Source organism: Harpia harpyja, chromosome Z, assembly GCF_026419915.1.
Source record: "Harpia harpyja isolate bHarHar1 chromosome Z, bHarHar1 primary haplotype, whole genome shotgun sequence".
Taxonomy (NCBI): Eukaryota; Metazoa; Chordata; class Aves; order Accipitriformes; family Accipitridae; genus Harpia; species Harpia harpyja.
In genome coordinates, this window is record NC_068969.1 from 23,948,660 (window position 1) to 23,974,452 (window position 25,793).

The 25,793-nt window shown below is 43.0% G+C and overlaps 1 protein-coding gene across 4 annotated transcripts in view; it reads left to right on the top strand.

The window, feature by feature from the left end:
* GRM7 (glutamate metabotropic receptor 7) overlaps nt 1-25,793 on the top strand; it is a 317,615-nt gene that overhangs the window by 241,938 nt on the left and 49,884 nt on the right. For all 4 annotated transcript variants that reach the window (XM_052778044.1, XM_052778041.1, XM_052778043.1 and 1 more), the window contains exon 8: nt 4,118-5,053. In XM_052778044.1, the coding sequence (XP_052634004.1) occupies nt 4,118-5,053 (936 nt within the window). The remainder of the gene's footprint in view (nt 1-4,117; nt 5,054-25,793) is intronic.

Here is a 25,793-nt window from a genome sequence, read left to right on the forward strand (position 1 = left end):
AGCATGAGTCTGCACATTATACTGTTGAAGATATGCCACTTAACATGATGATAAATGGATGATGGGTAGATACGTCATTTTTCAAGACATTAAACACATGCGTCTACAGCATCTAGTGCAGTCTAGGTTTTGCATCCTTCCCAAATCTGGCAGAATTGTAGTGGAGGTGTTCATTGTGTCCCTCGGTACTGACTTGGTCAAGTGCTAAGTTCAAGTTGCGAAATTGTTGGATAGCTGCAAGTACAGTGTGTCTGGCTACATCTGTAAGTGGTCTTGGTTTGGGAAGAATAAATTCCCTAATGCTCCATGTGCTATTTCTACATATGACTGAAATGGAAGGTTCTACATAAAAAAGCAACTTTTGCATTAATTGCAAGAGTACTTTCTCATGATTTATGAAATTGTTCACTTACTGCTTTCTAGATTATGATTAGCATTTTCAGATAATCACTTTTTGATTATGGGATAAGACTTTATTATATTTGCTTATAGAAATGTAGGATTTGTAAGTGTATAGCACTCTTCCTCCGTGGATTTCACAGATTTTTATCGGTCTCTGTTATAAATATAATTGACAGTACCTCCAGCTTATAGGTGGGAAAATTGAAGAAAAAAAATACGTGAAGTGCCTTGCCCAAGTTGATCAAATGGGCCTGGGGGCAGGGTCAGCAAAAGAGCATGAACCTCCTGAGTCCTGGATCTGCCACTTCTCTAGTTAGTCTTGTCATCTGTGTTTTTAATAGATGTGGTTTAGTTATGAATCTTGGTGGGCAAGGTTGGATGTGCGTTGAAACAACGCTCTTGGAAATCATCATCCTCAAACCCATTTTTACTTCTGTCACATCTCTCCTTTAAAAATAGGAAGTAATGTGCAAGAAGTTTAGACTTGTCGTGGCAGTCTGAGGCTCTGTTTTCTGTGGTTTGTATCTCCGAACACTGCTCGGACGTTCCCGCTGCTGGTTTGCCATCAGTGAGAGCTTGGGGAGGACGCGGCAGTGGGCTGCGCCATGACTGCGTCCGACGGACATGTTAAGAAAGAAGCGACCAAACCAGTGCTGCGGTTCCTGCCCCTGAATGAAATGTTCTGCTATTTTGTTTTTGTTGAAGGTCCTCTTACAGTAGTTGTGGACAAAAGTTATCCTTGCTGCTTTATCAGGATTTTATGATCCTGATCCTGAAACTCTGAGCTCAAAATCTTTAAGCAAGCAATTTCCAGTTCATAGTGACTAGAAGTCTTGGGAAAAAGTCATTGAAGATAAGCAGGTATAGATGTAAGTAAATGCAAGAAATGGCTGAATATAACAATTACTTGCCACAATAGAAGTATTTTTTAGATTCGAGTTTTCAAAAGCTAAATTATTTCAAGGAAACTGCACTAAAAGCTGGAAGAAGGAGGGAGGGGACAAGGGCGACAGAAAAAAAAGTACATCAGGCACAATTACTCAATCCTAAAGCAGCCAAATAGACAGATGAACATTTTATTGCTTTTGTTTGCGTTTCTGAAAGGAGTTATGAAACAATAATTTATGTCAAAGACAAAAAATGTTTCAAAAATGTTCTTTTCTGAGTGGGAAAAGTGTCTCTATCTTGACTTAGATTCTCATCTCCACGCACCAGGCTCTGGTGCCAGGTGGTTTATCTGACAGGCAGTTTTCATCATTAATTTTCTCAGCAGAAGCAGCAGAACGCTGCAAATCTTTCAGAAGCCAGTGATACAGAGTTATCGTGGTGTCGTCCCAGGAGACCAGAAAAAGGACTTTCCATAATTTTGCCTGATCTTCTATTTATCTCTTTACACATAGAATCTGTGCAGAATAAAGTACTGTTAGGCTGTCCCAACTATCCAGCAATGCCATGGGATACTTTTGAGAATATGGAAATTCATCCTTTTGTAAATCATAAACGGGGGATATGATAGCACATTCATAATTCTGTAGTTCTGTGAGATATTAGCATGCAGAAAATTGATGGAAACCCTTTCATCACTGCAGACTGGGTCAAAATCCATGCAGTTAGGATGCCTTTCTCATTTCATATCATTGCATGCTATAACAAGGACGTCAATTAACTTCTGTGTTTAATAGTTATTATAGAAAATGGAGGCTCCAGGCTGGATCAATGTGTCTCACTTTCTAGCTGTACAGGTAAGTTGCAGTTACCCTGTCTCAGTCTACTTTTTAAAAGGGCAAGGTACAAATCAGTGATTAAGAAGAGTATAAGAAGAGGCAAACTGTCGGTCACTTGGTTTCTTAAGGAATTGTCATGAAGTTTTCACACCTGTTTTATGGGTCAGAAATCTTGGCCCTGGTTCTCTTTACTCACTGTCTCTGGTTCTCTTTCTGGCTGACAATATTTATCGTGCCTCTGCAGCGAGTAAGTTACACGGACATGTGCCAGCTTACTCCAGCTCTCTTGTGAGGCATACGCACAACCTAGGAATTCAACTCCAGGTTTGTAAAGGGCTTGCTAGCCTTTAGTTGGAGCAGTGAGGGAGTCGGGCACAGAAATGGACTTTCTGGCTCCTTATGCATACTCTTCAGTAAGACTAACCTACCATTTACCAGTGCAATTAAACGAGTCTTTGTATTCTCCTTTATCATCAGTATTCCTTCGGCTTCGGTAAGCTACATACCTTCAGCTCAGTGCAGTATGAAAGAAGAGTTCATGGATCTTTTTTTTTTTCTTTTTTTTTTCCAGAATAAGTTGTGAATATTGAAGGTTAATGAAGTTTCTCAAGCAGTGGCAGACCTCTAGAATATCTGTTATTGAGGGATTATTTTTATAACATTCACAGCAGAAACTCTTGGTAGTATAGTATTTGAGCAGTGTGTGACTTTAGGGTTTTTTTTCAGATATATGAAACGAAGATTATACAGGATCTATTTTGAATTAAATTAGGAAAGTGCAACTTAATCCTTCAATTTAAGACTTGCAAACCCCAGTCTTCCTGTATACCTTAATAATCAAGGCAGCTGATTCAAGAAACTCATCGTAGAATTTTTTACTTGTAGGGAAAATAGTGGAGCTTGTAAGCATTTAAGTAACCTAAAAAAAAGAGCTGGAATTTTGTTTTTAATAGCACATATTCACATCTATCCCAGGAGATTAGGTTTTGTACTTGGAAAAGCCATACATATACACACACACATACACAGAGCAGCTATCGGAGCCACTGAAATTTTGCTGGGCAGCTGAGTTGGTAAGTGATGCAATGAATTGGCACTGGGAATGTCAGGACCTTCCCAGTGGTTCCAGTCTGGACTATTTCAGGGGGGCTCCAATGCTAAACCTCCCTTTATCTTGGAAACTGGTTAGTGGCTTTAGTCTGGAATATTTTGAAATGATTTGTGAATCTAATTTTCTGCAGCCCTTGGGAGCCTTTGTGCACATACTTTGGAGTTTAGGTTTCTTAAGACTGCAGAGCAAGTGAGACTTTCCATTTATTTAATATAATCATTTCTAATTTGCATTCCCAGAAGCATGTATGGTGTTTCAAAAGTGGAATGTGACTTTGAAATGAAATATTATCTAATTATTGCATTTTTCATTGATGACTATTTTCTTTGTCCTTCATATTTCTTACATGGCTCATACTGCAGATCTTGCCACATTCTCACTGATTCCATGCCCTATATAAGATACATTTCCACCTCATTTAAAATATTAACCTGGTCAGTAGTAGTTCCAAGAAGGGAGATCTCTTGTTCTGGTCTCAGTGAGAAGCCCCAAGCTCTAGATGCGTGGAAGGCAGTTTTGTGAATGTAACTCCTGCCCTCCCTCAAGCCATTGCAGTGTTCTTACTAATTTTCATGGAAAAAGGAAGAGGTTTGCACTCTACTGTTTTATCTGATGTTGTGTGTCATGCCGCCAGAATTAACGACTAATAAAAGTGAAAAATGAAGGCAGTAAATACAGTCATGCTCTAGAGTCCCATGCGAAGACACTAGTGTGTGTGGTTCCTAGTGCTTTTCCAGGAGTCTACCACGTATAAAGTTTATCCATTTGGTTTTTCTCTGTTGTAGGTTCCCCCTTGGTCCTCCCTGCTTCCATTCCCACCCTGGTTGTCTGACAGTAACATCTAAATAACCCTCCTCTTTCTATTTCACATGTCTTGTAGATCGATGAAATGCAGTGGGGCAAAGGAGTGCGTGAAGTCCCATCCTCGGTCTGCAGCCTGCCTTGCAAGCCAGGAGAGAGGAAGAAGATGGTGAAGGGCATGCCGTGCTGCTGGCACTGCGAGCTCTGCGATGGCTATCAGTACCAGGCGGACGAGGTGACTTGTCTGCTCTGCTCATACAACGAGCGGCCCAACGAGAACCGAACGGGATGCCGTTCAATACCCATCATCAAGCTGGAGTGGCACTCGCCCTGGGCTGTGATACCCGTCTTCTTGGCTATGCTGGGAATTATTGCCACCATTTTTGTCATGGCAACATTCATCAGATATAACGACACTCCCATTGTCCGGGCTTCTGGGCGGGAACTCAGCTATGTCCTGTTAACAGGGATATTTCTGTGCTACATAATCACGTTTCTGATGATCGCCAAACCAAATGTTGCAGTGTGCTCTTTCCGGCGTATCTTCTTGGGCTTGGGGATGTGCATCAGCTATGCAGCCCTGTTAACTAAAACAAACCGCATCTACCGCATATTTGAACAGGGCAAAAAGTCAGTGACTGCACCTAGGCTTATAAGCCCCACATCGCAGCTGGCGATCACGTCGAGTTTGATATCTGTTCAGCTTCTAGGTGTCTTTATTTGGTTTGCAGTTGACCCACCCAACATCATCATAGATTATGATGAGCAGAAAACTATGAACCCTGATCAAGCCAGAGGAGTTCTCAAATGTGACATTACGGATCTACAAATCATTTGTTCCTTGGGTTATAGCATTCTTCTAATGGTTACATGTACTGTGTATGCCATCAAGACTCGGGGTGTCCCAGAGAATTTTAATGAAGCTAAACCCATTGGATTCACTATGTACACTACCTGTATAGTATGGCTTGCCTTCATTCCAATATTTTTTGGCACTGCCCAGTCAGCCGAAAAGGTAGGTGAAAATGAACAAACGTGCTCTGATGTATCAGGATTCATTGCAGTTATAAACTACACACTGATGTTCAGCTTTACATAGATTTTAAAATGAGCTATCCAGTTAGCTCATTACTGAGATGTGTGCAATATATAGCACTATTTTCCTTCTCCGTTTAGCTATTCATTTGATAAACTGGCAAATGATCAATAGCAATCATATTAGCCATTAGTTTTATTGTGGCATCCATTTCAATTGTATCTTTTCAGTAGGATAAGTGGGAATTAGCTGTCATATTGTCCAGAAAGAGGCATCTCTTAACTAAATCATTTTGAATACAAGATGTAAGCAAAAAAAAAAGTCAAAAAATGGTCAAGTATACTCCTGTGCTTCTGGAGTTCAGCACTGAGGGCAGTGCGTAGCCTGATGAGTGCTCTGCTTCACAAACAGCAGCCTGAGGACACCTTTACACCGCAGGGTAAATAGTCTGTCCTGAGCTCCAGCTGCTGAGACTAGACTGACACTGCATTCTGCACGGGTTATTTTTAAACTAGCCCAGGTAGACTTACTCTATAGCTCATGGCAAGGGTATAGCCAGAGTCCTGGAGTGAATGCCAGGTTGCTTCTCTTCGCAAGTAAGCCTATGTTGTTCATTCACCAAAAGCCAGTCCAAAATGTTACACTTATGCGACTTAAGAAAAAGCATCCAAACACTAGGATCTAATCCATTAGTTGGATTGTTACAAAAATGAATTATTGCAAAGCGCCATCAGACTCAATTAGAAGCTGGCTTTGAGAGGCTTCAGATGCAGCAGAGGAGTCTGCAGTGTGTCTGTCCCAGGGCTCAAGTGCACATCACATCCAACCTGTGCTCACAGCCGCTCAGGCACTGGCAGCTGAGCAAAGGAGCTGGGCAGCTTAGGGAAATAGGCCCTGGCAATCAGAGCAGATGGGCATGTGAAGAGATGCAAAACTTGGTCAGCTTTGGGCTTTGCTGCCAACAGAAATCAGGTTTAAAGCGCTCTGTAAATATATCGAATCGGCTCTGCTGGGACCAGCAGTTAGCTGGGATCCCAACCCTGTGTGTTGCAGCTGATGCTGTGATGATGGTTTAGGTACAAACGTTAACAGCCTCTCTTTTGTCTCACACAGCGGAACAAGGAGAAAGTCACTCCCTTCTTCTCATGATATTTGTTGGTGGGGATGGTGGCCGTGGAGGAAGCAGGCTATAGTAAACAGCCAGAGGACAGTACGATTCATTTTCCAAAACAGTGTTGGAAGGTCTATTGGCAAGAAAAAAACTTTTCAGATTTGCCCTTAAAGTGTTTAAAAAGGGAAAACCTTAGTTGCTCTGTGTGTTTTGAGTAAACAGTATTCAAGAGGTGAAAAATCAATCTGCTATTACAATGTGTAGGGCTGAATGAAACTGTGAGTGACTGAGCATTGCAACTTCAATTACCTCCTGGGTCTCGGGCCCCTTCTGCACATTCCTGTTGCTGCCCAAGTGGCTCCAGCTAATGCTCAGTGATAGAGATCTGGTTTTACTTCCCTCTGAATCTTGTTTGGAGATAGCTGTAATTTCAGAGTGATTTGGCAAACACCTGCAAGCCTAGTCTTCAGGGAGAAATGAAAATACTAGGCTGTCCTGAATGGCTGTAAGATCGTTTAACTCTCCCCAGCCCAGGGAAAACCATTGCCATGTCTCCTTACCTGTGGCGTACTCTGGCTGAATCTAGGCATCGTTGACCTCACCTCAAATGCTCTCCCACAGATCTTGCATGGATTTAGTAGCATGCTGTCAGTTATCTCCACTTACTGAACCCAAGCTTCCCTGTGCAGGAAAGAGCTTTGGCTTCTTGCTCCTTTTTTTTTTTTTTGCCTCTATCTTCATTTAACATTTGTTCTTTAATGCAAGACTTGGGCAAGCTCACCGCTGTGGATAAAATTATTGCATCTTTTAAATGAGTGAGCAAATTTCAGATCCCAGCTAACACGTCTCATTTTGTGCCAGGGATATAATTTCCAAATTTGCAGTTGTTAAAATTACGGGTTATTGAAGTAAAATTGCAGGAAGACAGTGGTGTCGTTCGGGTGGGTCCGTGCTTTGGCTAGAAGTCCCTTCCATAGGAAGGTGCCCGCACCAGAGCTTTGTTCTTTGCAATTCGGGACATTGGTTGTACAGAGATTTGCAATTGTTTTGGCCTCAGTTCACTGGTGGAAGAAGGGATTGCCCAGGAGGAAGCAGAGGTTATAGAGGTTTTCATGTATCATCTCACCTCTGCAATGGGCTTTACAGGCAGCCGTTGCATTCCTAAAGGGAATTAATTTCAACTGGAAAGGAGGTCTGCCAAGTCTTACAAATGCTTCAAACATCTCTGCTCTCCCTGTCAAGGGAGAGATAAGAAACAGCATAAGCAGCTTTAAACACAGTTGGGCCCGTTTATAAATTTGGTCTGATGCAGGGAGTACAGTGCAGCTTTTGTGCTCCCTGCCTGGGAATGCTTTAGGCCTGCAGGTGACCAAGATGAAGTGCTTTAAATTGTTGTCTGCAAAGATTTAAGCAGGTGATAGAAAGACCCAAAGAATTTCAAAGGCTGCTGCCAGCGTTCAAAATCATTCAGTAGCAAAAGCTTTAGGTTTCCATGTAGTCATAGAGCTGATTTACCCTGTCCTTTGAAAGCGTAAGATTCTTGTACAAATTCGTGTAGGACAGCAAAAGAGATGCTGATTAACTCGATTTCACACAGAGCACAGAAGAGGGTACTGGGCGAAGGAAACAGCCCTTCCCTTTGCTGTGCTCCAGCGCAGGGGAACACAGCCGGCGGCGCTGGCCGCTGCTGCTTGGGGCAGCCCTGGCAGGGGGGACGCTGGGGACAAGGGACCTCAGTATCTTCTGGCCATCACAGCCCAAACTCCTCAGGTGCTGCGGGGGCTTATTGCAATTCCGTGGACTGAAAGCTGCGACGTTTTGTCCGACAAACTGCCCAGCGTGATCGTACCTGTGCAATGGGCGTGCACGCGACACGTGTGAATGCACTTACGTACAGCCGCTATAGCTGGTCTCTCCAGCTGCCCCAGCCCGTGGCGCTGGCAGACGTTGGCTGTAGCGGGTTCGGTCGGTGCGCTGGACCGATGGCTTTGCTGTTCAGGCTTTTTCCGCCTTCTGCCCTACGCAGAGATCGAGCTGCAGTAGTTTTGCTGCTTTGCTTGCTTTTCTGTCTCTCTTTTTTTGAGTGGGGGTGAGGGGATTGGACTTTTTGGTGATTGCTAGTGATTTCCTGTCAGATATTTTCTGTGGAAAATATTGTGCTTAAGCTTAGCCACACAGCTCTTTGCTGAAATGGAAATTGCACCTGCTGAAAATCTCATGCAACACAATCTTTTAAAGTGAGAAATGGTGTTATATATAATGTTGTGATTCTCATTGTATGGATTTATTTTATTTTATCAATAAATACAAGCATAATGTTGTTTTGTAGAAAGCATATTGAAAATACCTACCTTGTTCAGTGTAGAAAATAACAACAGCAACAAAAAAAGAAGTAGAAGTATGCTGCAAGTAATTCATAAAAGGCAAATAATTCAAGCAGTAGCATTTGCAGCACACTGGAGGGGGGTGGTATGGGTTGAGAAAGGTGAGATATCGGAGTTTATGCTACAGGATGGAGGTAAAACATTAGGTGTATGGGAGGTGGCACATGAAAAAAGCGGATCCCTGACCTTTTCACAGCTTGCATTTACTCAGCCAGTTTCTTTGTCCACTATCTAAAAATTCAGAAAACACATGGTCAGTTATAATTTATAGGCTTAGTTTGATAATGCAACATGTCATTTCCTAGTGGGCGTGGAATATCGTTGTCCTTACCACATTTCACCTTTCTTTGGGTTTCTTTGGCTTTGATGCAATGGTCACATAGCCGTTGCCCCATACCTGGGAATCGCTGCTGTTGTCTAGGTTTTGGGGGTTGTCTTTCGGGGTGGGGTTTTCTTGTGTTTTCCTGTAACTATCAGTATATATTCTAAACTGCTGATGTAACCTTCGAGGACCAGGACACAGTACTGGGGACTGGAACCGTGCCATGTCTTTGCTCAGAATGATCCTTCCATTAGTATTTGGTGGAAAGCCACTAAATATAGAGAGGAATCCCAACAGAGAAGAGAGGCTCACTTACTGTTCCACTCTGAGCAGCTCCTAACGACCAAAATCACCATCAGCTGAAGGGTCAGCGGGCTTTTGGCATTGAGGACAGGGGACGGTGCCCATCCCTGCCTGCCCCCCAGCTCCCACCTTGGCGTTGCTCAGCTTGTTAACCCACACATTTGGAGAGGGACTGTAGGGATGAAACGCTGCTTTTACACTCCTGGTGTAATTGTTTTTGACAACAAAACTATTTTAAATTCTCGGGAGATGTGTGGGTATCTTATCAGAAACAAAGTGGCCTCAAAGAGCTGTTAAACCAATTATAGGAGTCATAGCTCCACGGCAGAGTCAATACGAATTGGCACTTGAAAAGAGCACAGATTGCTCTGTAAGGTCAGGCGAAGCATGGCTAAATCAATAAGCCAAATTGAGTCAAAATTTTAGAGTACGAAAGTGAAAGGATGGGAAGGGGTGCAGGTGGTGTGGGAATGCGTCCTGCGGCAAGCTGCGCCTCGCACCCTGCCCCGCGCAGCCCTGCACCGGAGGTTAATTAGTCCCTGCAGCCTCTCGCTTGGTTGTTCATCCACTTTTACTTTGATTATCTGTTTCTGATTTAAACTCATTTCCAGAGGCAGGGTGCTGCAGAGGGGATTGCCGGGGCTGATCGGGGCCAGGTCCCCATGCCCTGTCCCTGCGTGCAGCACGGGGAGCTCTGCCATGCTCCGTCTCGCGTGGTGCCTCGGGATCCCCGGCTCACGTCGCTGCTGCGGGGATGCCAGGTTTGCTCCTTCCGTGGGAAGGCTGTTCCCTGGCAGCATGCTCCTGCTTGGGCAATGTTTTGGGAGATGCGTTGAGATTAACCTGGTTTCACGAAGTCACACATTTTCATTTCTTGGGGGTTTTTTTTGGTTTTATTTTTTTCCTTTTACAGATAGCGCACGGCAGAGCATGTGATATGCTCTAACACAACTTGGAAACATCACTTCGTGGGTGGCAGTAATAGTTTGCTTTTTTTATTATTAGTCTCTCTTGTAATGTAAATATTTTTAAAACTTACACCGTTGCAGATTTCCAGAGGCAATACTTTCACCATAAAAGCAAAGTGAAGGGGAAAAAGCATCTGTAGTTAAATCAATGTGATATGTAGAGTTCTTAAAATACTGGCTTGCTTTCTCTGTGCATAGAAGTCAATTTATTGTTAGGAAAAACAATACTTTTCAACACTTCTTATTACCATTTTTTTAGCCTTTGTCATGTAACGTAGTTGTATTTATGATTAAGTGAATATGAAAAGATGGCTGGGACAGGCGGATAGAAGTACGACTCCCAGACCCATGCGTGGCATCCTCAGTCAGTGCCTTCAGCAGCAGTACAGACAGAAACACGCCTTCACCTTCCTCCGACGAAGCCAACACGCAGCAGCTCTGTCTGTAAGACTGTGCGTCTGGCTGTGTGTCCCCAGCCCCGGGGTCCCTGCTCACCGGCACTGGGTGGCCAAGTGGCAAAGGCAGGCAGCAGAGCCTCTTCGCAGCCTGGCGGCAAAGCCTAAAGAAGCAGGAGCCTCCCCAGAGGTGCTTCGTCCCTCTCCTTCACCGTGTTTGCAGGAGAATCTCCCAGGAAGGAAGCTGAGATAAAAAGCACATCCCAAAGTGGAAGTAAGCTTTTAGAAATAATCTCTTCTTTTAAAAAAATTTGTGCAGGAAGGACGGATTGGGAGACTATGGAAATGCTGAATTTGGGTGTATTGGTGGTGGTGTATGGAGATTAATAGGGCAGGAGGAATCGCCTGTGGGTTTGTGGTAAACAGCTTTGGTTAGGGTGGGGTTTTGTCTTGCCGCTGTGTTCTCCCTTTCTTTGAACAATGTTTAGCTCTAATTATGAAGGACTATGAGATCACAAGATATTTTCTTCTCCTGTGGTTATTTAGTACTACTATATATATACACTGTTGCTTAAATTAAATTTCCTGAATCCCTAGAATGTAATACTGAAAAATTGGATCCCTTTAATGGCAAACCTGAACATCAACCTGCTTTATGGAGCAGGCATGACAGTATCCACTTGGGTACTTCACTTGCCCAAAACCTAATGCTGCTTTGCATTACTGTACAAGCACGTTTGGCATTTTACTCAGACTGACGGCATCGCTTACTAGTAGGTACAGATGTATGGCTTCCTGTGAGCGTGCTCTTCAGATTTTGAAGGAGGAGTGCAATTTGGAAACTCGCCAGAGCTATAACCATTAGATTAAAAGAAATCATTGTCTCTGCAGGTTTGAAGTCCATATCTGTACTCTTTAACTATGTACAGATGTAGTTGTGTATGTTGAATATTCTCCTAAGATCTTATTTTCTCAAATTATGTCATTGAACTAACATAGAGGGATATGTCATCATTATATTTTTGTTTCACAGAGATTTTATTGCCTCATAGCTGTGATTACTTTTATTTAGTAATTGCTAAGATTAAAATAATACATTTCTGGATATTTCTACAAGCAAGTGATAACTGTCAACATGCTCCTGAATATATTCTCCAAATGGGATTTTTTTTCTTGAATTATTTTCAGGACATTTTTCAAGTTAAAAAAGTTACAGTCATGACTCTGAGTGATGATGGTTTCTCAGCTAGTGTGGTCTTCCTGCTTGGGAGCTTTATTCATCCTGGCATGAAGAGAAATGGGGAAAAGTTGACCATACAGTCATCATCTTCCATCAGCTTATTTTTGCATCCAGATTGCATGACCCTTTGGTTGTAGGGCTGTTTGTTTTGTTTGGGTTTTTTTATTGTAATACAACCATTATGAAAATTGAAGTCCTTAATCCCATGTACTCTTCCACCTTCCCTCTTCAAATCAATGAGCAGCATAAGTCAGGTATATTTGGCAGCAACATTTTTACTTACTGTGTTGAGTGTTACATAAATACTGTAATTTGAAGGCACATGCAAAGCAAATTCTTATTCAGATTAAATAATGTCACATTAACACGGTAGCACTTCAGTATATGTTCTATTTTTTGGTGAAACTAAGTTACCCTTCAATTCTCTGTAACACAAATACCGATTAACCAGGTAGGACACACATTTATTTTCTCCCCTGGGAAGGCTTGAGATGACAGTTGCTATAGCAACTCTACATATGTGGATTTTGGAGTTATGAGGATTTTAATGCAACATTTGCTGGAGTTTTATACTGTTGGATGGTGGAGAAAATCAGGCTTTGAGGCTCACAGGGAACGTGACTTTGAATCTACCGTAATCTGGGGCTCATAAAAGGACAGTTGTGAAATGTAGCTTTTGTTTAAAGAAGCGTTCTACTAGTAGTACCTGCATAAAATTCGCTAACCACAAATATTAATTCTCTCATTGATATGCTTTCAGTTTGCCCATTGCTTCATTATCTTAGGGATCTGCATGTTCAGATGCTGAAGTTCTTAATTTTATCCAGCCTCAAGGTTGTATCCCTGACAAAAGTATAGATTGTAAGTATCTGATATTAGAGTTGTCTTGAGACAAGCCTGAACTGAAAAGCAGCTTCACTTAATTTCAGTTAAGGCCCTTCAGGCTGGAGCTGTAGGGTCTGGAGAGGCTCCAAGAACAGAGTATACAATAAAGTCCACTTTTGTGGAGTATTGGGCTATTCACAGTGAGTACATAGCATTTCATTTTAATTGAGGGGAAAATTAAGTGTTCTTTGAAATCGAGAATTGAAATAATCAGTGGAATTTTTTTTGGTGATAACCTTTATTACAAAAATGATCCTGCTGGCATATATTTTTGTCAGGATATATAAAAGCACTACTGTAAAAGTATGTAAAAAAACCTTGTGAATACCTTTAAGTGTCTATAGAGTTTCAAGTTAATTTAAGCAGAACTAATCAAAAATCTTAAACGTCTAACTTCTTGATAAAGTTCTCAATAAGATTTATTTTATTACCTTCTGCATCCATTTTGTTTTCCAAGTGGAAAGGGATGCTGTTACTAGTCAAAAAATAGCACAAAAATCTTGTAATATGTTACTACTACTAATGAATTAACCCTAAAATAAGAAGTCAGTATTTACATAAATATCATTGAAGCAGTAAGTGCTAAAGGAATTTTGAGTTCTGGAGTCATCGATCTTTTGCCACACGCTTGTTTCTCTCTCCCTGGTGCTTTGGTGGGAGGTTTCTTCCCTAAACAAACAGACACTCACAGACCCACTGCTTACTGAATATAGCTGGCTTATGACCTTTAGCAGCTGCTTTTAAGAACTCCTACGGGAGAGTACAGCTCAGGAAAAATATAATATTACTGACTGGATTGCTTCACACTGTTTACTAATCACTTCAGGGAGTAGATGGCCTCATCAGGAATACCTGCCCCCTCTCCCTCTGCTTAGTAGGCTGCTGTAAAAAAAAGGGGGGGGGGGGGATAAAAAAAAAAGTGAAGCAAAATTATAGTGGCCTAAACTTGGGCACCTGGGATTTCTGGATATACCATACCCTACCACTTCAGTATAGCGGAGAGAAGCGTGGTTATCTGTCACTTCTTCTTGACATGATGGGAAATGGCTTCGGGCCCACGAAGAGAAAGCCAAATTAAAGCTTAGATAGAAAAAGTTGTTACACTGGTTGATGCCAAAAAGGATGGGAGATTGATACTGCCGGTGCCCGGCTCTCCCCTTCGTGGTCGAGGCTGGGGGATGATTGAGTGCTCGCTGCTTGGGTTGGTGATCCGGAGGCTGCTGCGACATGATGCTGTACCTGCTCCCGTGGAGGGTGAGCGCGACTCTCATTAGCAGGAGATGGATCGGGTGAAGGCTGTTCGCCTCAGAGATTCATGAGGAGATGCACGATGGAGGATAGATTTACTTCTGGGTGGTGGTTGTATTTTTAAGAAAACTTGAAGCTCTTTTACTTTGTGGTTCTGCAGGATGTGCCTGAGGCAACATCTCTAGAGAAGACAGGCCATTTTATAATTTCATTGCCTCGTCTCAAGCTGTACATGTACCTTGCCTCTTGCCACAGGAAAGCAAAGAGTGCGGGTTTGTCTTTCTGCACGGCTGCCCGTGCCCTGACGTCTCGGCCTGTGTCCCGCACCGCAGGAGAACGCGCTGGTGCCTGCAGGGCCAGCGGGTACCGCGAGGAGCCTGGGCTCTGTCTGGGCTGGGACTCGGGGGGCGGACGGGGGATGCCAATTCCTCAGCTGTGCAAACTCTTGAGTGCTTTCCCGCAAAAGAGTCTGCGGCATTGCACCGCACCGAGTCAGCAGCATTGCATTGCAGCGAGCGCAATCTTTCTGCTATGACTGTGAGCTATCTTCCATGCAGCTTTCTCCAGCTATTAGAGATGGATGTAAAAGCATCTAGTTTATCCCGAGAACTCACGGCCGGCGGTGCAGGTTTCTCCTAGGCAGTGGGCTAGAGGTGCTGTATGCGGGACTTGCTGCAAGCACTCGGCTCGCTGCTGTCCCGGGGCATTCGCGTTGCTCAGAGGTGGGAGCACGGAGAAGAGCTGCTCTGCTGCAGAGCTCAGCCCGGGAAACAATTGCTCTTTCTGCTTAGACTACGCAAGCAATGCCGTGAGGCATTGCACGAGTGAAGCCGGGTAGGTGGGGTCTTTGCAGAAAGCAATACAAAAAAAAGGAGCAATCGTGTAAGAAATGGAACCTGGCTCTGGGATAGCCAAACGTGATCTCGCTTCCGCTGATGGAGCTGCATTTCTATACACCGGATTTGACACTCGGTATTTCAAAAGCACTTTGAGTCAGTTTTGTAAAGCATTAAATATTTCCTAAAGTTTTGCTACTCTCTGAAGTGAGACTAAAATGGTATATTAATATGTGTTGCCATGAAATTTCTTGTAATTGCATTTCTACACTGGGTAGAAAACAATGAGCGCTGGGAAAATATCTCTGTATATTTAAATGTGTTTAAAAGCTTTGATTTTCACTTATTTCTGGAACTATATAATGATTCTGCATTTTTATCCACCACTAATTTGTATAATGTTTAGCCAGGCAAAGATTGGAGTGTTTCAGAAATGAATACAGTAATAACAGTAATAACGGTTCCTTGCATGCAGAAGAAACCTAAAGCACTTTACAGATGGATTTAAAAACTGCATATTAGAAGCATTGTACCAGCTAGCTTGTAGCTATTTTAGCAGCACTCAGAAATATAGCTTAAGGCGGGCAGGTGTGTGTCGTTCTATATATGTTCTCAGGCTGTGTTCACCACGGGGGTATGCACAGTGCCCTCCACGATTGCATTAACCGCATGAATAATGGTGTCGTCAGGTGGGGAAGACAGGGCAATTCAAACTGGGCAGAAAATAATCACCCAGGATTTGGCCAGGGTGTGGGAGTTGACACCTGTGCTCTTCAGAGACATCTCTAGTGACTGGAAGAATGAAGACATTTTGGTGATAAATATATTACCCACAATCGTATTCCCAAGTCAGGACTCTTCTGGAAGAGGGATTTCTACCCACACTTGATCCTGTCTGGGAGATCTCCCATCCAAGCATCTGACTGTGCTCAGAACCTTCTAAATTCAGCCAAGCCAGTAAAAGGCTGTAGGATTGCTAAAATCGCAGGTCTATGTTGTCTGTATTGTCAAGGCAGGTATTTAAAGCTAGGTAACAGCAAAAGTGCATACTCTGGGTGAAATAAGAGATGATTAGAGTAATTAGATCCTCCTCAGAAGACCATAAATTAATGGTGATTATGATTCTTGAAACAACAGAAGCATAAGGTACATCTAACATTGATCTGTTTTATCACATTTGCTGCATTGTAATGCTCCTTTAATGTTAATATATACTTCTGTAGTAAAATCTAATTGAAAACACGGAGCAGGCAGAGCCCAAGGCCACAATCATGTTCCACATAATTACCTAAGGAGGAGGGTGTACATTTCCAATGAAGGGATGCCACCAACTGTTAGTCAGGTATAAGCGGTGCCGTTGTTGTGTTCATGCTTATAACGTAATAGCCTTACAGGAATGTATAGGTAAAAGCTAAAAGATAATTAACAATCAATTCATTTTGTGAAATTTTCAATTACTGAAGCAGGTATCTTCATAATGGAGTAATAATACTACGTTTAAATTTGTATGTGGCTGTCTCATAACAGAGATGTATTCATTTAAGCAGAAATTACTTTTAAGTTAGCAACCCCGCAGTAGTTCTGCAGTCACCGAGGGACTCTTTGAAGGCTGCGAGCATGCTGCTTTGATGTCTGATGTAGAAAGTGGGGGATCTCTTCGCTGTGGTAATTCTAGCCTTTTCCATTTCCTTTTGTGAAGAGGAGAGAGAAAAAAATCTGATTTGGAAGATGGAAAAATAAATGGAACCCAGGAAGGAACACGCGTTGTAGACGAGAAAATACCCCCACACAAATCCAGAGAGGGTCACCCCTATCCACTTCTGCCTCAGTGACCAGGGCACAATGCAACAGGGCTGCCAAATTCCCTGCTATGTTCTGTGGTCTTCCTCTCTGGACCACTTAAGCAGACCAAAAATGTGTGACTGAAAATGCCCTCCCCTTGAAGAGACACTGCAGGTCTCTGAGAACGTGTCACGGCAGGGCATGCTGCTGCAGGTGCCACCTTGGGGGAAGGAAGGGGATGTTCTGGGGCAAAACCCTAAATTAGTAATTTTTCATTGGCATCTGGGGAGAACCATTCCTCCACGCTGCCGGTGCAGCCCAGAGCAGCCAAATTGCTTCACCAAGTCATCAAATCAGGGAGTTAAAACCAGCTCCTCCTCCTCAGCCTTCTGTATTTTGATTTTGCCAAGTTAACCAAGAGCCACAAGGCATGAACTATCCCAGATTGCCTGGGACAGAAGACTTAGGAATGGTTTTGGTGCCTTTTCACATTGCCTGCTCTGAGCCCCTGAAGTGGCAGGGGCATTTGTCCCTAATTCTCCGGGCACCCCGCCTCTGCTCAGCTTTGGTGCCCAGCTGCCCTCTCCTGTGAATGCACACCAGCACTGAACTTATTTCAAAAAGATGCCGAGCGAAAGTGTGGAAGAAGGGTATCTTTTTCCTCTGTGATTTCTAGTGCATACTTAACTGCCTCTGGCTAAAAAGCAACATAATTTTTAAAGGAAAAAATGTGTAGGTGTTTAATGCATAGTGTTGACATGTACTTTTTGGTTCCTTTTTTTTTTTTAGAAAATTTAGAACTGCCAGGAGAGTTTTACATCTGAAAAGCAATCTCTGCATAGGCCCCTGTCAGTGTTACCTAACAGTTTTTATCTGCAGCATAAACTGACAACACCTCAACGTGAAATAATTGCGGTTCCATTGAGTCCAGAAGAGTAATTACTTTGTTGATGAAACTTTTCTCTTTGCTTGCGTTTTGATATCTCTGCAATGTCAAACTCACTTGAGCTGACAACATAATTTCTCCAGCAGAGCTGTTGCATCAACCATGCAACTGCTGTTGGGTGTTTGTGGGGGATTTTTTCAAGTTTGCTGTTATTTCTATGGTAGCAACAGTAAAAACCCAGTCTTACAAAACCCTGTTTGGTGAATAGCACTTCTGAATAGTGCGAATACTCACATGTACCTCAAGGCACCTACATATATGAACAAGGGGTGACTGTATCATGATAAAATAGCTCTTCAAAGTTAGTTTACAAGGAATTAATCATAAAATTATCTCATTTGCTCAGAACAGAGGAGGGTAGGTTTATTTGAATGTCTTTGCAGATAGTTTCAATTTGCGATAATGTATTTTAATGCTTATTTTGAATTTCCTGTGTATGTGAGGCTTGAGATAAATACATGACAAAGACGATGTGGTTTTCCAGAGGTACTGATATATTCCTGCAACCCTGATTCTCTTCTAGCATGCATTTTTTGGGAGACCCCTGTTTCAGGGGTTCGGGTGGGATGATTTGGAGCTGTATTGAAAGGTCATTCCCTGTGCTAACCTCTATAGGATTTTTCAACAACAGGTGACCAGAGGATGGTGTGCTCTGCTAGGTCTGTGATATGCATAGTGCAGATTGATTTTTGCTGCGGAAAACCTCAGTTCCCATTAATGTTCCTTTGTTTGAACAAGAGTTAATCATCTTTTCAGAAAAATCCTGTAGATCATAGCTAACATTGTAAGCCAAATGCTAGGAACTGAAGTAGCATTTTATGAGAGCAGATCATAACCAGTTTCTGAACCCCATGGGTATTGTAGAAACATAATAATGTTATTTTGAGTAAGAAATAATGGCTGCTGATTCTAAGCTCATCCAGGAACAAAAAGAAAACCATGAAGGGCTTATTCAATACAATGTAAGTTATGCAGATGTTTCTCAATTTTCTTGCTGAACTTGTATGCCAGAGTCAGGGTTTCATTTGATCAAACCACTTCAGCAGAAAGAATGGGTCCTTAAGCACTTTTGTCATTGCTTATGAATGGCTTATGAAAGCAGCCTGCGGAAGGGCACAAAATCAAGTACCCTTGTCAGTCCCACATGGAAGGAGAATCCTTTAGTGCCCGTACTTGGGTCACACATTCAGAGCTAAATTTTTCTTCTGTTCCTTTTAGAATAAACAGAAATGAAAGGGAAGGAGAAAACAAACCTGCTAGGAGAGAGTCAGTCAAGTGAAGTTTTGCCTTTCATTTGGTCGGGGTGAGCTTGCGGGACGGGCGTCACAGAGCAGTGACTTCCTATGTGTAGTACAATTGTATTACCCTGCACCAGAGCATTGTGGAAAGAAGAGAGAATGCACAACTTTGGAGCTAGCAATTCAGCTGATGGTTTTTACCCAAGAGAGTAAGGCTGAAATGACTTTTCTACCAAATTGGTAAAAAATCCAAAGCTGCAGGGACTGGGAAGGAAATCTCCTCCATCGCAAAGCAAAACCTCCGTTGATTGTGGAGATGGTTGCAGTTTGCTCTGAATAAGCTCCTCTAAGACAAAAATGTCAGGTCCTCTGTGCATACCAGTGAGCTAAATATAGCTGGGTTTGCAGAGGAAGAAAACAGCTATTCTTGAAAGTGCATTTTCAGTCTAGCAAGGCCAGTTTAATGCAAAGCAAAAAAAAATATACGTAAGAGATGAACAGAAAAATATTGACCTGAAGGATTTATTTGTTGTTTTAAATGGTTTAAGCAGGCATGTAATAATAGCAAAAGTAGAAACCATCATACTCAGTCAAAGAAATTGCCTTGTATTTTGTCGTTGAGGCACAAGCTTAGCAGAAGGTTAAAAAGAAAAAATAATGAATTCTCGTAGACCGAAGCAAAAATTTTGTGTCCCAAGTGTACCCCGTCAGAAGTGATTGGGGGCACGTTTACAGTTCTGCATTTTAAAATCTGTGTTCATATTCATCAAAAATGATTCCACAGAAAAAGCTGGCGAGGATCCTTCCTTCCTTACCGTGCAGCAGAGCTGTGGGGCTCCTGCAGACCCGGTTGTGCTGTGCCAGTGCCGAATACATCTGTTGCTCTGTGGGGTGTGTGGGTGTCGGGGCTGCGGAAGGACCACAGCCACCGGCAGGTCACAGCCACCAGCAGGACACGTCCCGTGGTCCCTGGCCAGCTCGTTCCGCAGCAGCTGAGCTGCCCTGACGCTGTTTAACCTGGTTACGGAGGGACCAAGGAGTCCCTGATCAACAGCAAGCGCGAAAGGAGCATCCTGCAGTGCCTGGCACAGAGATGTCCCCGATTCCCGCTCTGCCCTTACTTCCCAGGCAGTTTTAGAAATCTGTGATGTTGTTTATATGGCAGAAAGCAGCGGAGAACTATTGTCAGTGGATCGATACCTTATGACAAATGAAAACCTTCCCAAAGAGAAAGAGGTTAGTCTGCAACTGCCAAAACAAAGATGCCTACAGGCATATACAAGAAGAGCTGCTCTGATGCATGGGCGAGGAGACAAATTGGAAGAGAAAAGGGAACCTAGGGAAAGAGATCAGAGAGAGAGTATTTTTTTACCATTTTTCCCTCCTGTTAAAGAAGGGATCTCACTGGGGAAGTTCTCTGCTCGACCTGCCTGAGCAAAGCTTCGGGAGGTGGGAGGTGCAGTCCCGAAGCAGAGCTGGAGCTCTCCTGAAGCCCGCATCCGTACCACCGGGGCAGGGGGCTGTGGGTGCGGGACCCAGGTCTCCTCTCTGCCCATGGCTGTGGCATAGCCCCCCGTGGGTTGTCACCAGGTGATGTGATGCCCTGTGCAGACAGGGGAAAAGAGAAACAAGGAAGGCCTTTTCCTTCTGCCGTTTGGTGGTTTGACACCGTTTCCATCTTAAACTTTGTCTTTGCTATGGCTAACATGCCCGCCTGTATTCTCTCCGCAGCAGAAACTGAAGATCCATGTGTTTTCTTTCCCAGACTGAGCAGTGGGAGTGGGAAAGGTGGGGGGGGGCTGGAAATGGCCTCAAGTTGCGGCAAGGGAGATTTAGGTTAGATATTAGGAAAAATATTTTTACTGAGAGGGTTGTCAGACATTGGAATAGGCTGCCCAGGGAAGTGGTTGAGTCACCATCCCTGGAGGTATTCAAAAAGCGAGTAGACGGGGTACTTCAGGACATGGTTTAGTGGGCATGGTTGATGGTTGGGCTCGATGATCTTGAAGGTCTTTTCCAACCTAAATGATTCTATGAACTGTGCCCACAGAGCGGCAGCTGTACCACGGCAGGCGTGTTGTACAGGACATCGTCCTTACCTGGCCGCCCTCTCCCAGCCCTGCGGCTGGGCTCGGCTGCGGTGGGCAGGAGAGCCTGGCTGGCCTCAAACTCTCCGGGCTGTAGGAAGGGGTTTTCAGGTTTAGCGCTTGTCAGCTAATGATGTCAGGCGCTGCACCAAGAGATGGTTCAATCCGTGCTGGCAGTTGGCTTTTAAATGGCTGAAGAGTCTGTGGTGACAAAACCCAGGGCAGGGGAATGAGGTGAAACTCCTGTTTCTGAAGAACTGGTTACTCACTCAGCAATAACCCCCTTTCTTTCTTACACTGCTAATTGCCCATTAAATGCCATCCCTTCAGCCATTAACTGCCTCTGCTAGAGCAGGGAAACCTGAGGTTTAACCCTGCCCGTGCCCCTGAGTCATATGGCTTCACCAATTAAGTAATGCTCATGTTGTGTTTATAACAACTGAAAAATAATGTATGTATTGTGCATTGAATATCTCGAGCGTTCACAAGATCTTCATTGGACTTACAGTTAGAGACATTTATTTAAAAGAATGCAGAGGGAGTAGGAGGACAAAACATGTGATGAACAATATGCTATCATCTTCCTCTTGTTCCCTGTGATTTACATTTTCAACATCAGAGCAGCCTGTAATGTTTAATGGAGATAATTAAATATAATTTGAAGACAAGATAGCTCTTTTTAGTAGTGGAACAGATCCTGCTAACAAACTTAACTAGCAACAATAATTCACCAGTAAGTTGAAGAGTAAAACACATTTAAAAGCTTAGCACTAGATTGTGTTAGGTGATGTTAACAGAAAGGAATGAAAATCAATTAGTTTAGCCAAGGTGCTTAAAACGTGATTACAGCTGGAGAGAAAGTCTTGTGAAAACTGATATTAGGTGGTAGTTAAGATTTATTCTGGTACCTTAATTGGAGGACCAAGGAAGTTTAAGCAGAAAGATCAAGTGATTTGCTTCTCCAGAACTTCAAAATCAATGTAGCTTTAGTGTATTTTATTGACTGGAAAATGAAATCTGTTAATGACTGAAGATAAGAAGGAAAGGTCAGGGCCTCTAAATATCCCTGTTGATAATTGCTCCATGTGCTGAGCGCTGCCAGCCACCTCGCCAGCATTGGGCAGAGCCCAGCGCCAGCACCAGATTTCATCTAACTTGGACCTGAGCAAGGACTTGCTTGGGAAAAAATAAACACATCTTCTGGATGTGTGCCCAGGTAGCGTCTGCAGAGCACCGGGGGTTGTTCAGTGCCCAGCGCTGTGTCACTGGGCTCAGGAAGGTAATGGGTAAGACAAGCTTTATTAAAGTAAACTTCCCTGTGGGAGCAGGACTGGCTTGATTTGATTGCAATCATACACACAGAAAAATTCCTCCTTTGGATGCTTTTCTCCCCTGAGGCCCAGGGCTTGCATTCGCTGACAGAAGGTATAGTTTTTCACAAATTCAGCCTTGTATTTACAAGCTTCCTTGTGGCTTCCTCATGCAGAGATAAGGGAACTGCTTAGGTACTCCACATTTATTTCTTGATACATAATAAGGGATAGAAGACAGTAAATAAATCTCAGTTAGGTATAAAAGCAGGTATGCTGTGCAGCTATGGAGACAGCAATAAACAGCATTTGGCTTTTTTATCCTGTCAAAAATATATTTAATAAGATGTAGATGCAGAATAGGGTCTGTGGGCCATTAACTTTTGTCAGGTCATGGATTGGTTAAACGTGTGAGGTGATTTGGCTTAAAGCTCAGGTTTTTCTCATCCTGTAATATTCTAGATTGCTTTCTGTATAAGTACCCCAATGAAACTGCTGATAAGGAGCTCTAAATAATTCATAGTGATTTGTAATGTTATCTCTCAGGTATGATGTGTAGGAGTTAATTTCAGAGTTAACTTGGAGCTGGTAACGAGGAATTGTGAGCTGTCATACAGTGATAAAGGATGCAGTAGGACGCAGTATCACCTCGTTAGACCATATTGGAAAATGGTTTGGATATTGCTGTAAATTGTCATTGCAGCATCAGACTTGAGACAGAGACTCAGTTTATTCTTACAATAAAATAAACGTAGCGTTTGATAATTAAGAGAGGAAGCTCTTCCCTGATGCTCTGGATTAGTGTTGATATGCATGGATACCTCCTGACAGTATGGGGGATCGTGGAATGACTGGAATTTGGCAGGCCCTAAAATGATAGAGTTTTTGTAATTAAATCTCATTTAAATGAGCACCTAAATCATCTTGTATTCTGGGATTACCCATTCCCAATTTAGCATAACAATAAACGCCCATCTGCATGTCACAGAAACCCAAGGATTGCGTAAACCACAAAGCAAGCTCGCTCCAGTTTATGAATTATGATAGATTGAGCAGTTGCCGTGGCAACAGTTTGTTCTAATTGTGATACATTAGTAGCAACAAGAATTGGATGGCTCAAGTCATTTAGTTAATTAAATGCAAACTTGGACAGCTCTGAAGGAATAACAGAGAAAACTAACACCTACTGGTGCACACCTATAAAACATGAACAATTTGTCTGAAAAAAAAAAATCACAAAGCTTTTCTCTATTCTTGATGTGTCTTTCCTGGCTTTGCATGTTTCCCTGCGGGATGCAGTGTGATTTATTCTGAAGTGCTCACCGAGGTGCAGCGTGAGGGGTCAGGGAAGCCTGTTGTCTGGATCAGGGCAGCGTTGGACGTCGGCTGGGGAACGCGACTCAGAGCGACTGCGCTGGGCGAGGGGACAGGGGCTTGTAATGGAGAGGGCTGGCACAAACCTTTCTGTATTCACACGAGTTCATCTGAGCATCGGAGAAAGCCCAGTCTGGTTTTCGGAAAGGAAGATGCTGGGGTTTGCTGGCAGAATTTAAGGGTTGCACCTGGGGGTAAACTGTCTGGGTTCACCCTTCTTGCAGGGACGGTTGGCTTGAGCTGTTGGCAGCAACCATGCATGGACGAAACCTGTGTGGGGCTTTGTTTGCTGCCCACATCCCATGTCTGAAATCCTTCTTTTTTTCTTTTTTTTTTTTGTTTGGGGGGGGGATGTTGGGGTTTTGTTTTGGGGGGGTGTTTTGAGGATAGAAAACTTTCAGTACACTGCTACCGCTGTTAAAACAATACAGTTTGAACTTTGACCATTCTGCAGTTATGGAGGAATATAGTCTTTTGAGAACCAATATATCAAAACAGAACAAAGGCAAAAGTATTTTGGTTTCCCCGTGCAATTTTCTGCCCCTGAGTAACTCTGGTGGGGTTGCACTGCAGGACAGGGGCTTGTGTCCTCGGGAACAGCAGAAACTTTTCTCCCTGCGGACTCGGAAAATGGAGACTATGTGAAGAAGCCCATTAGTTTTGGCTGCTTCACAAGTCCTGCGAAGACAAGAGTCCAGGCACAGCTTTTCAGGCTGCTTTCAGCAGAGTCATGCTCCAGTGTTTTGCTTTGCCTGTAGATGCTTTTGAGAAATTAGGCTCCATCAAAATAGTGAGGTATACTCAGGTAACTCACAGAAAAGGAAAAAATTTAGCTTTTTTTTTTTTTTAATATAAGGAATTATTTTTCTTTATTTTGCCAGGATTTATATTCCTAATGATGGCTGGTCAGGAATGAAGGTTTTGCTGCCTTATCCTCATGTGAATCCAACCATTCTTTTAAGCAGCTCTAACACACTCTCTGTTCACTTTTACACTTTAGAAAATAATCATTATCATGCCAATAAATAAATCAGAACCCAGTTAAAGTAACTGATGGGCTGGAATTGCAGACTGATCTTTGTACTTGAATGCAACCTTCAGATCCCAAAACACATTCAAACTGCATGGTCACATGCACTCTCTATGCAGCACTGTGATAGCGTTGTTAAACAGAAAGGACACTTCCAGCCATAACGAAGTTTGTTTCTAAGTAGCAAAAGCAATATGTAAATGCTCTGTTTTAAATAATAATTACATTATAATTTAAAAAGTCAGTGAAAAGCTGGCTTGCTTCATATATATGTCAGTGCTTTTTAATAACCAGTGTTCTACTCTAAAGGTCTTTAAAGAGAAGTAATATGTGTAGGATTAGCCTTTTTCTTCCCCTCTCCTCCGCTGACACCGGCTTGCACTTTGAATTCCCCTGAAGGTCTCCAAGCAGAATTACATCTTACTTTGTATGCAAATATATGGAATATATTCTCAGTATTCTGAGTCAAACCTCACTGACATTGCAAGATTCCCATTGACTTTTCTGGGGTTTATAGCAGGGCCACAGTGATGGAGGAAACGAGATGACCGTAATTAGCATGGGAACAGGCAGGGCTGTTGCCGTAGTTCAGTTCTTAGATGTGCTAGAGGGGCAAGGTATTTTTTTCTGGGATTGGTTTGAGGTTTTGCACACCAGTTGCTCTTGTGTAGAGGAATACGTGGTTGCTTCAACAAGCCGTGTGGAAGGGTTAGATGGAGGCCAGGTGGAGTGAGCTCTGAGATAAAAGGTCAGGTAGGGACAGAACGAGTGTGTACATGAAATAGATGCTCCCAGAAATGAATACCCTGGAGCCAGTATAATTATGAGGAAATCAAATAAATTCTCCAGACAATGTTCGCAGACCTGGTGATGCAGGTGAAATAACTATCCAGCGGTTGTGTAGCATGGCAGCGTGTTACTTCAGTCTTATTTGGGTGCAACCTCACAGAAATCTCTTTGACAAATCAAAAGAGAGTATCACCAGCATGTATGTTCAGAATTATATAATTACTGAAGATATGACATCCAGCTGTGTAGGAGAATAAGTCTTGTTCTTCTGGGTGGGGCAGAGGATTTTTGTTTGGAGGGGGGATGGTTTGGGCTGGGTTTTTTTGTAAGCCTGGTGTGTCAGTAGATCAAGGAGGTTCTGTTGCTGAAGAGACTGGATGAGAAGGGAATCCATTAACTGGACTGTCTCAGAAAAAGAGCAATTTTATTTCAGAGGATGCCTTCCAACTGGGTGAAAGTGACTGGATATAA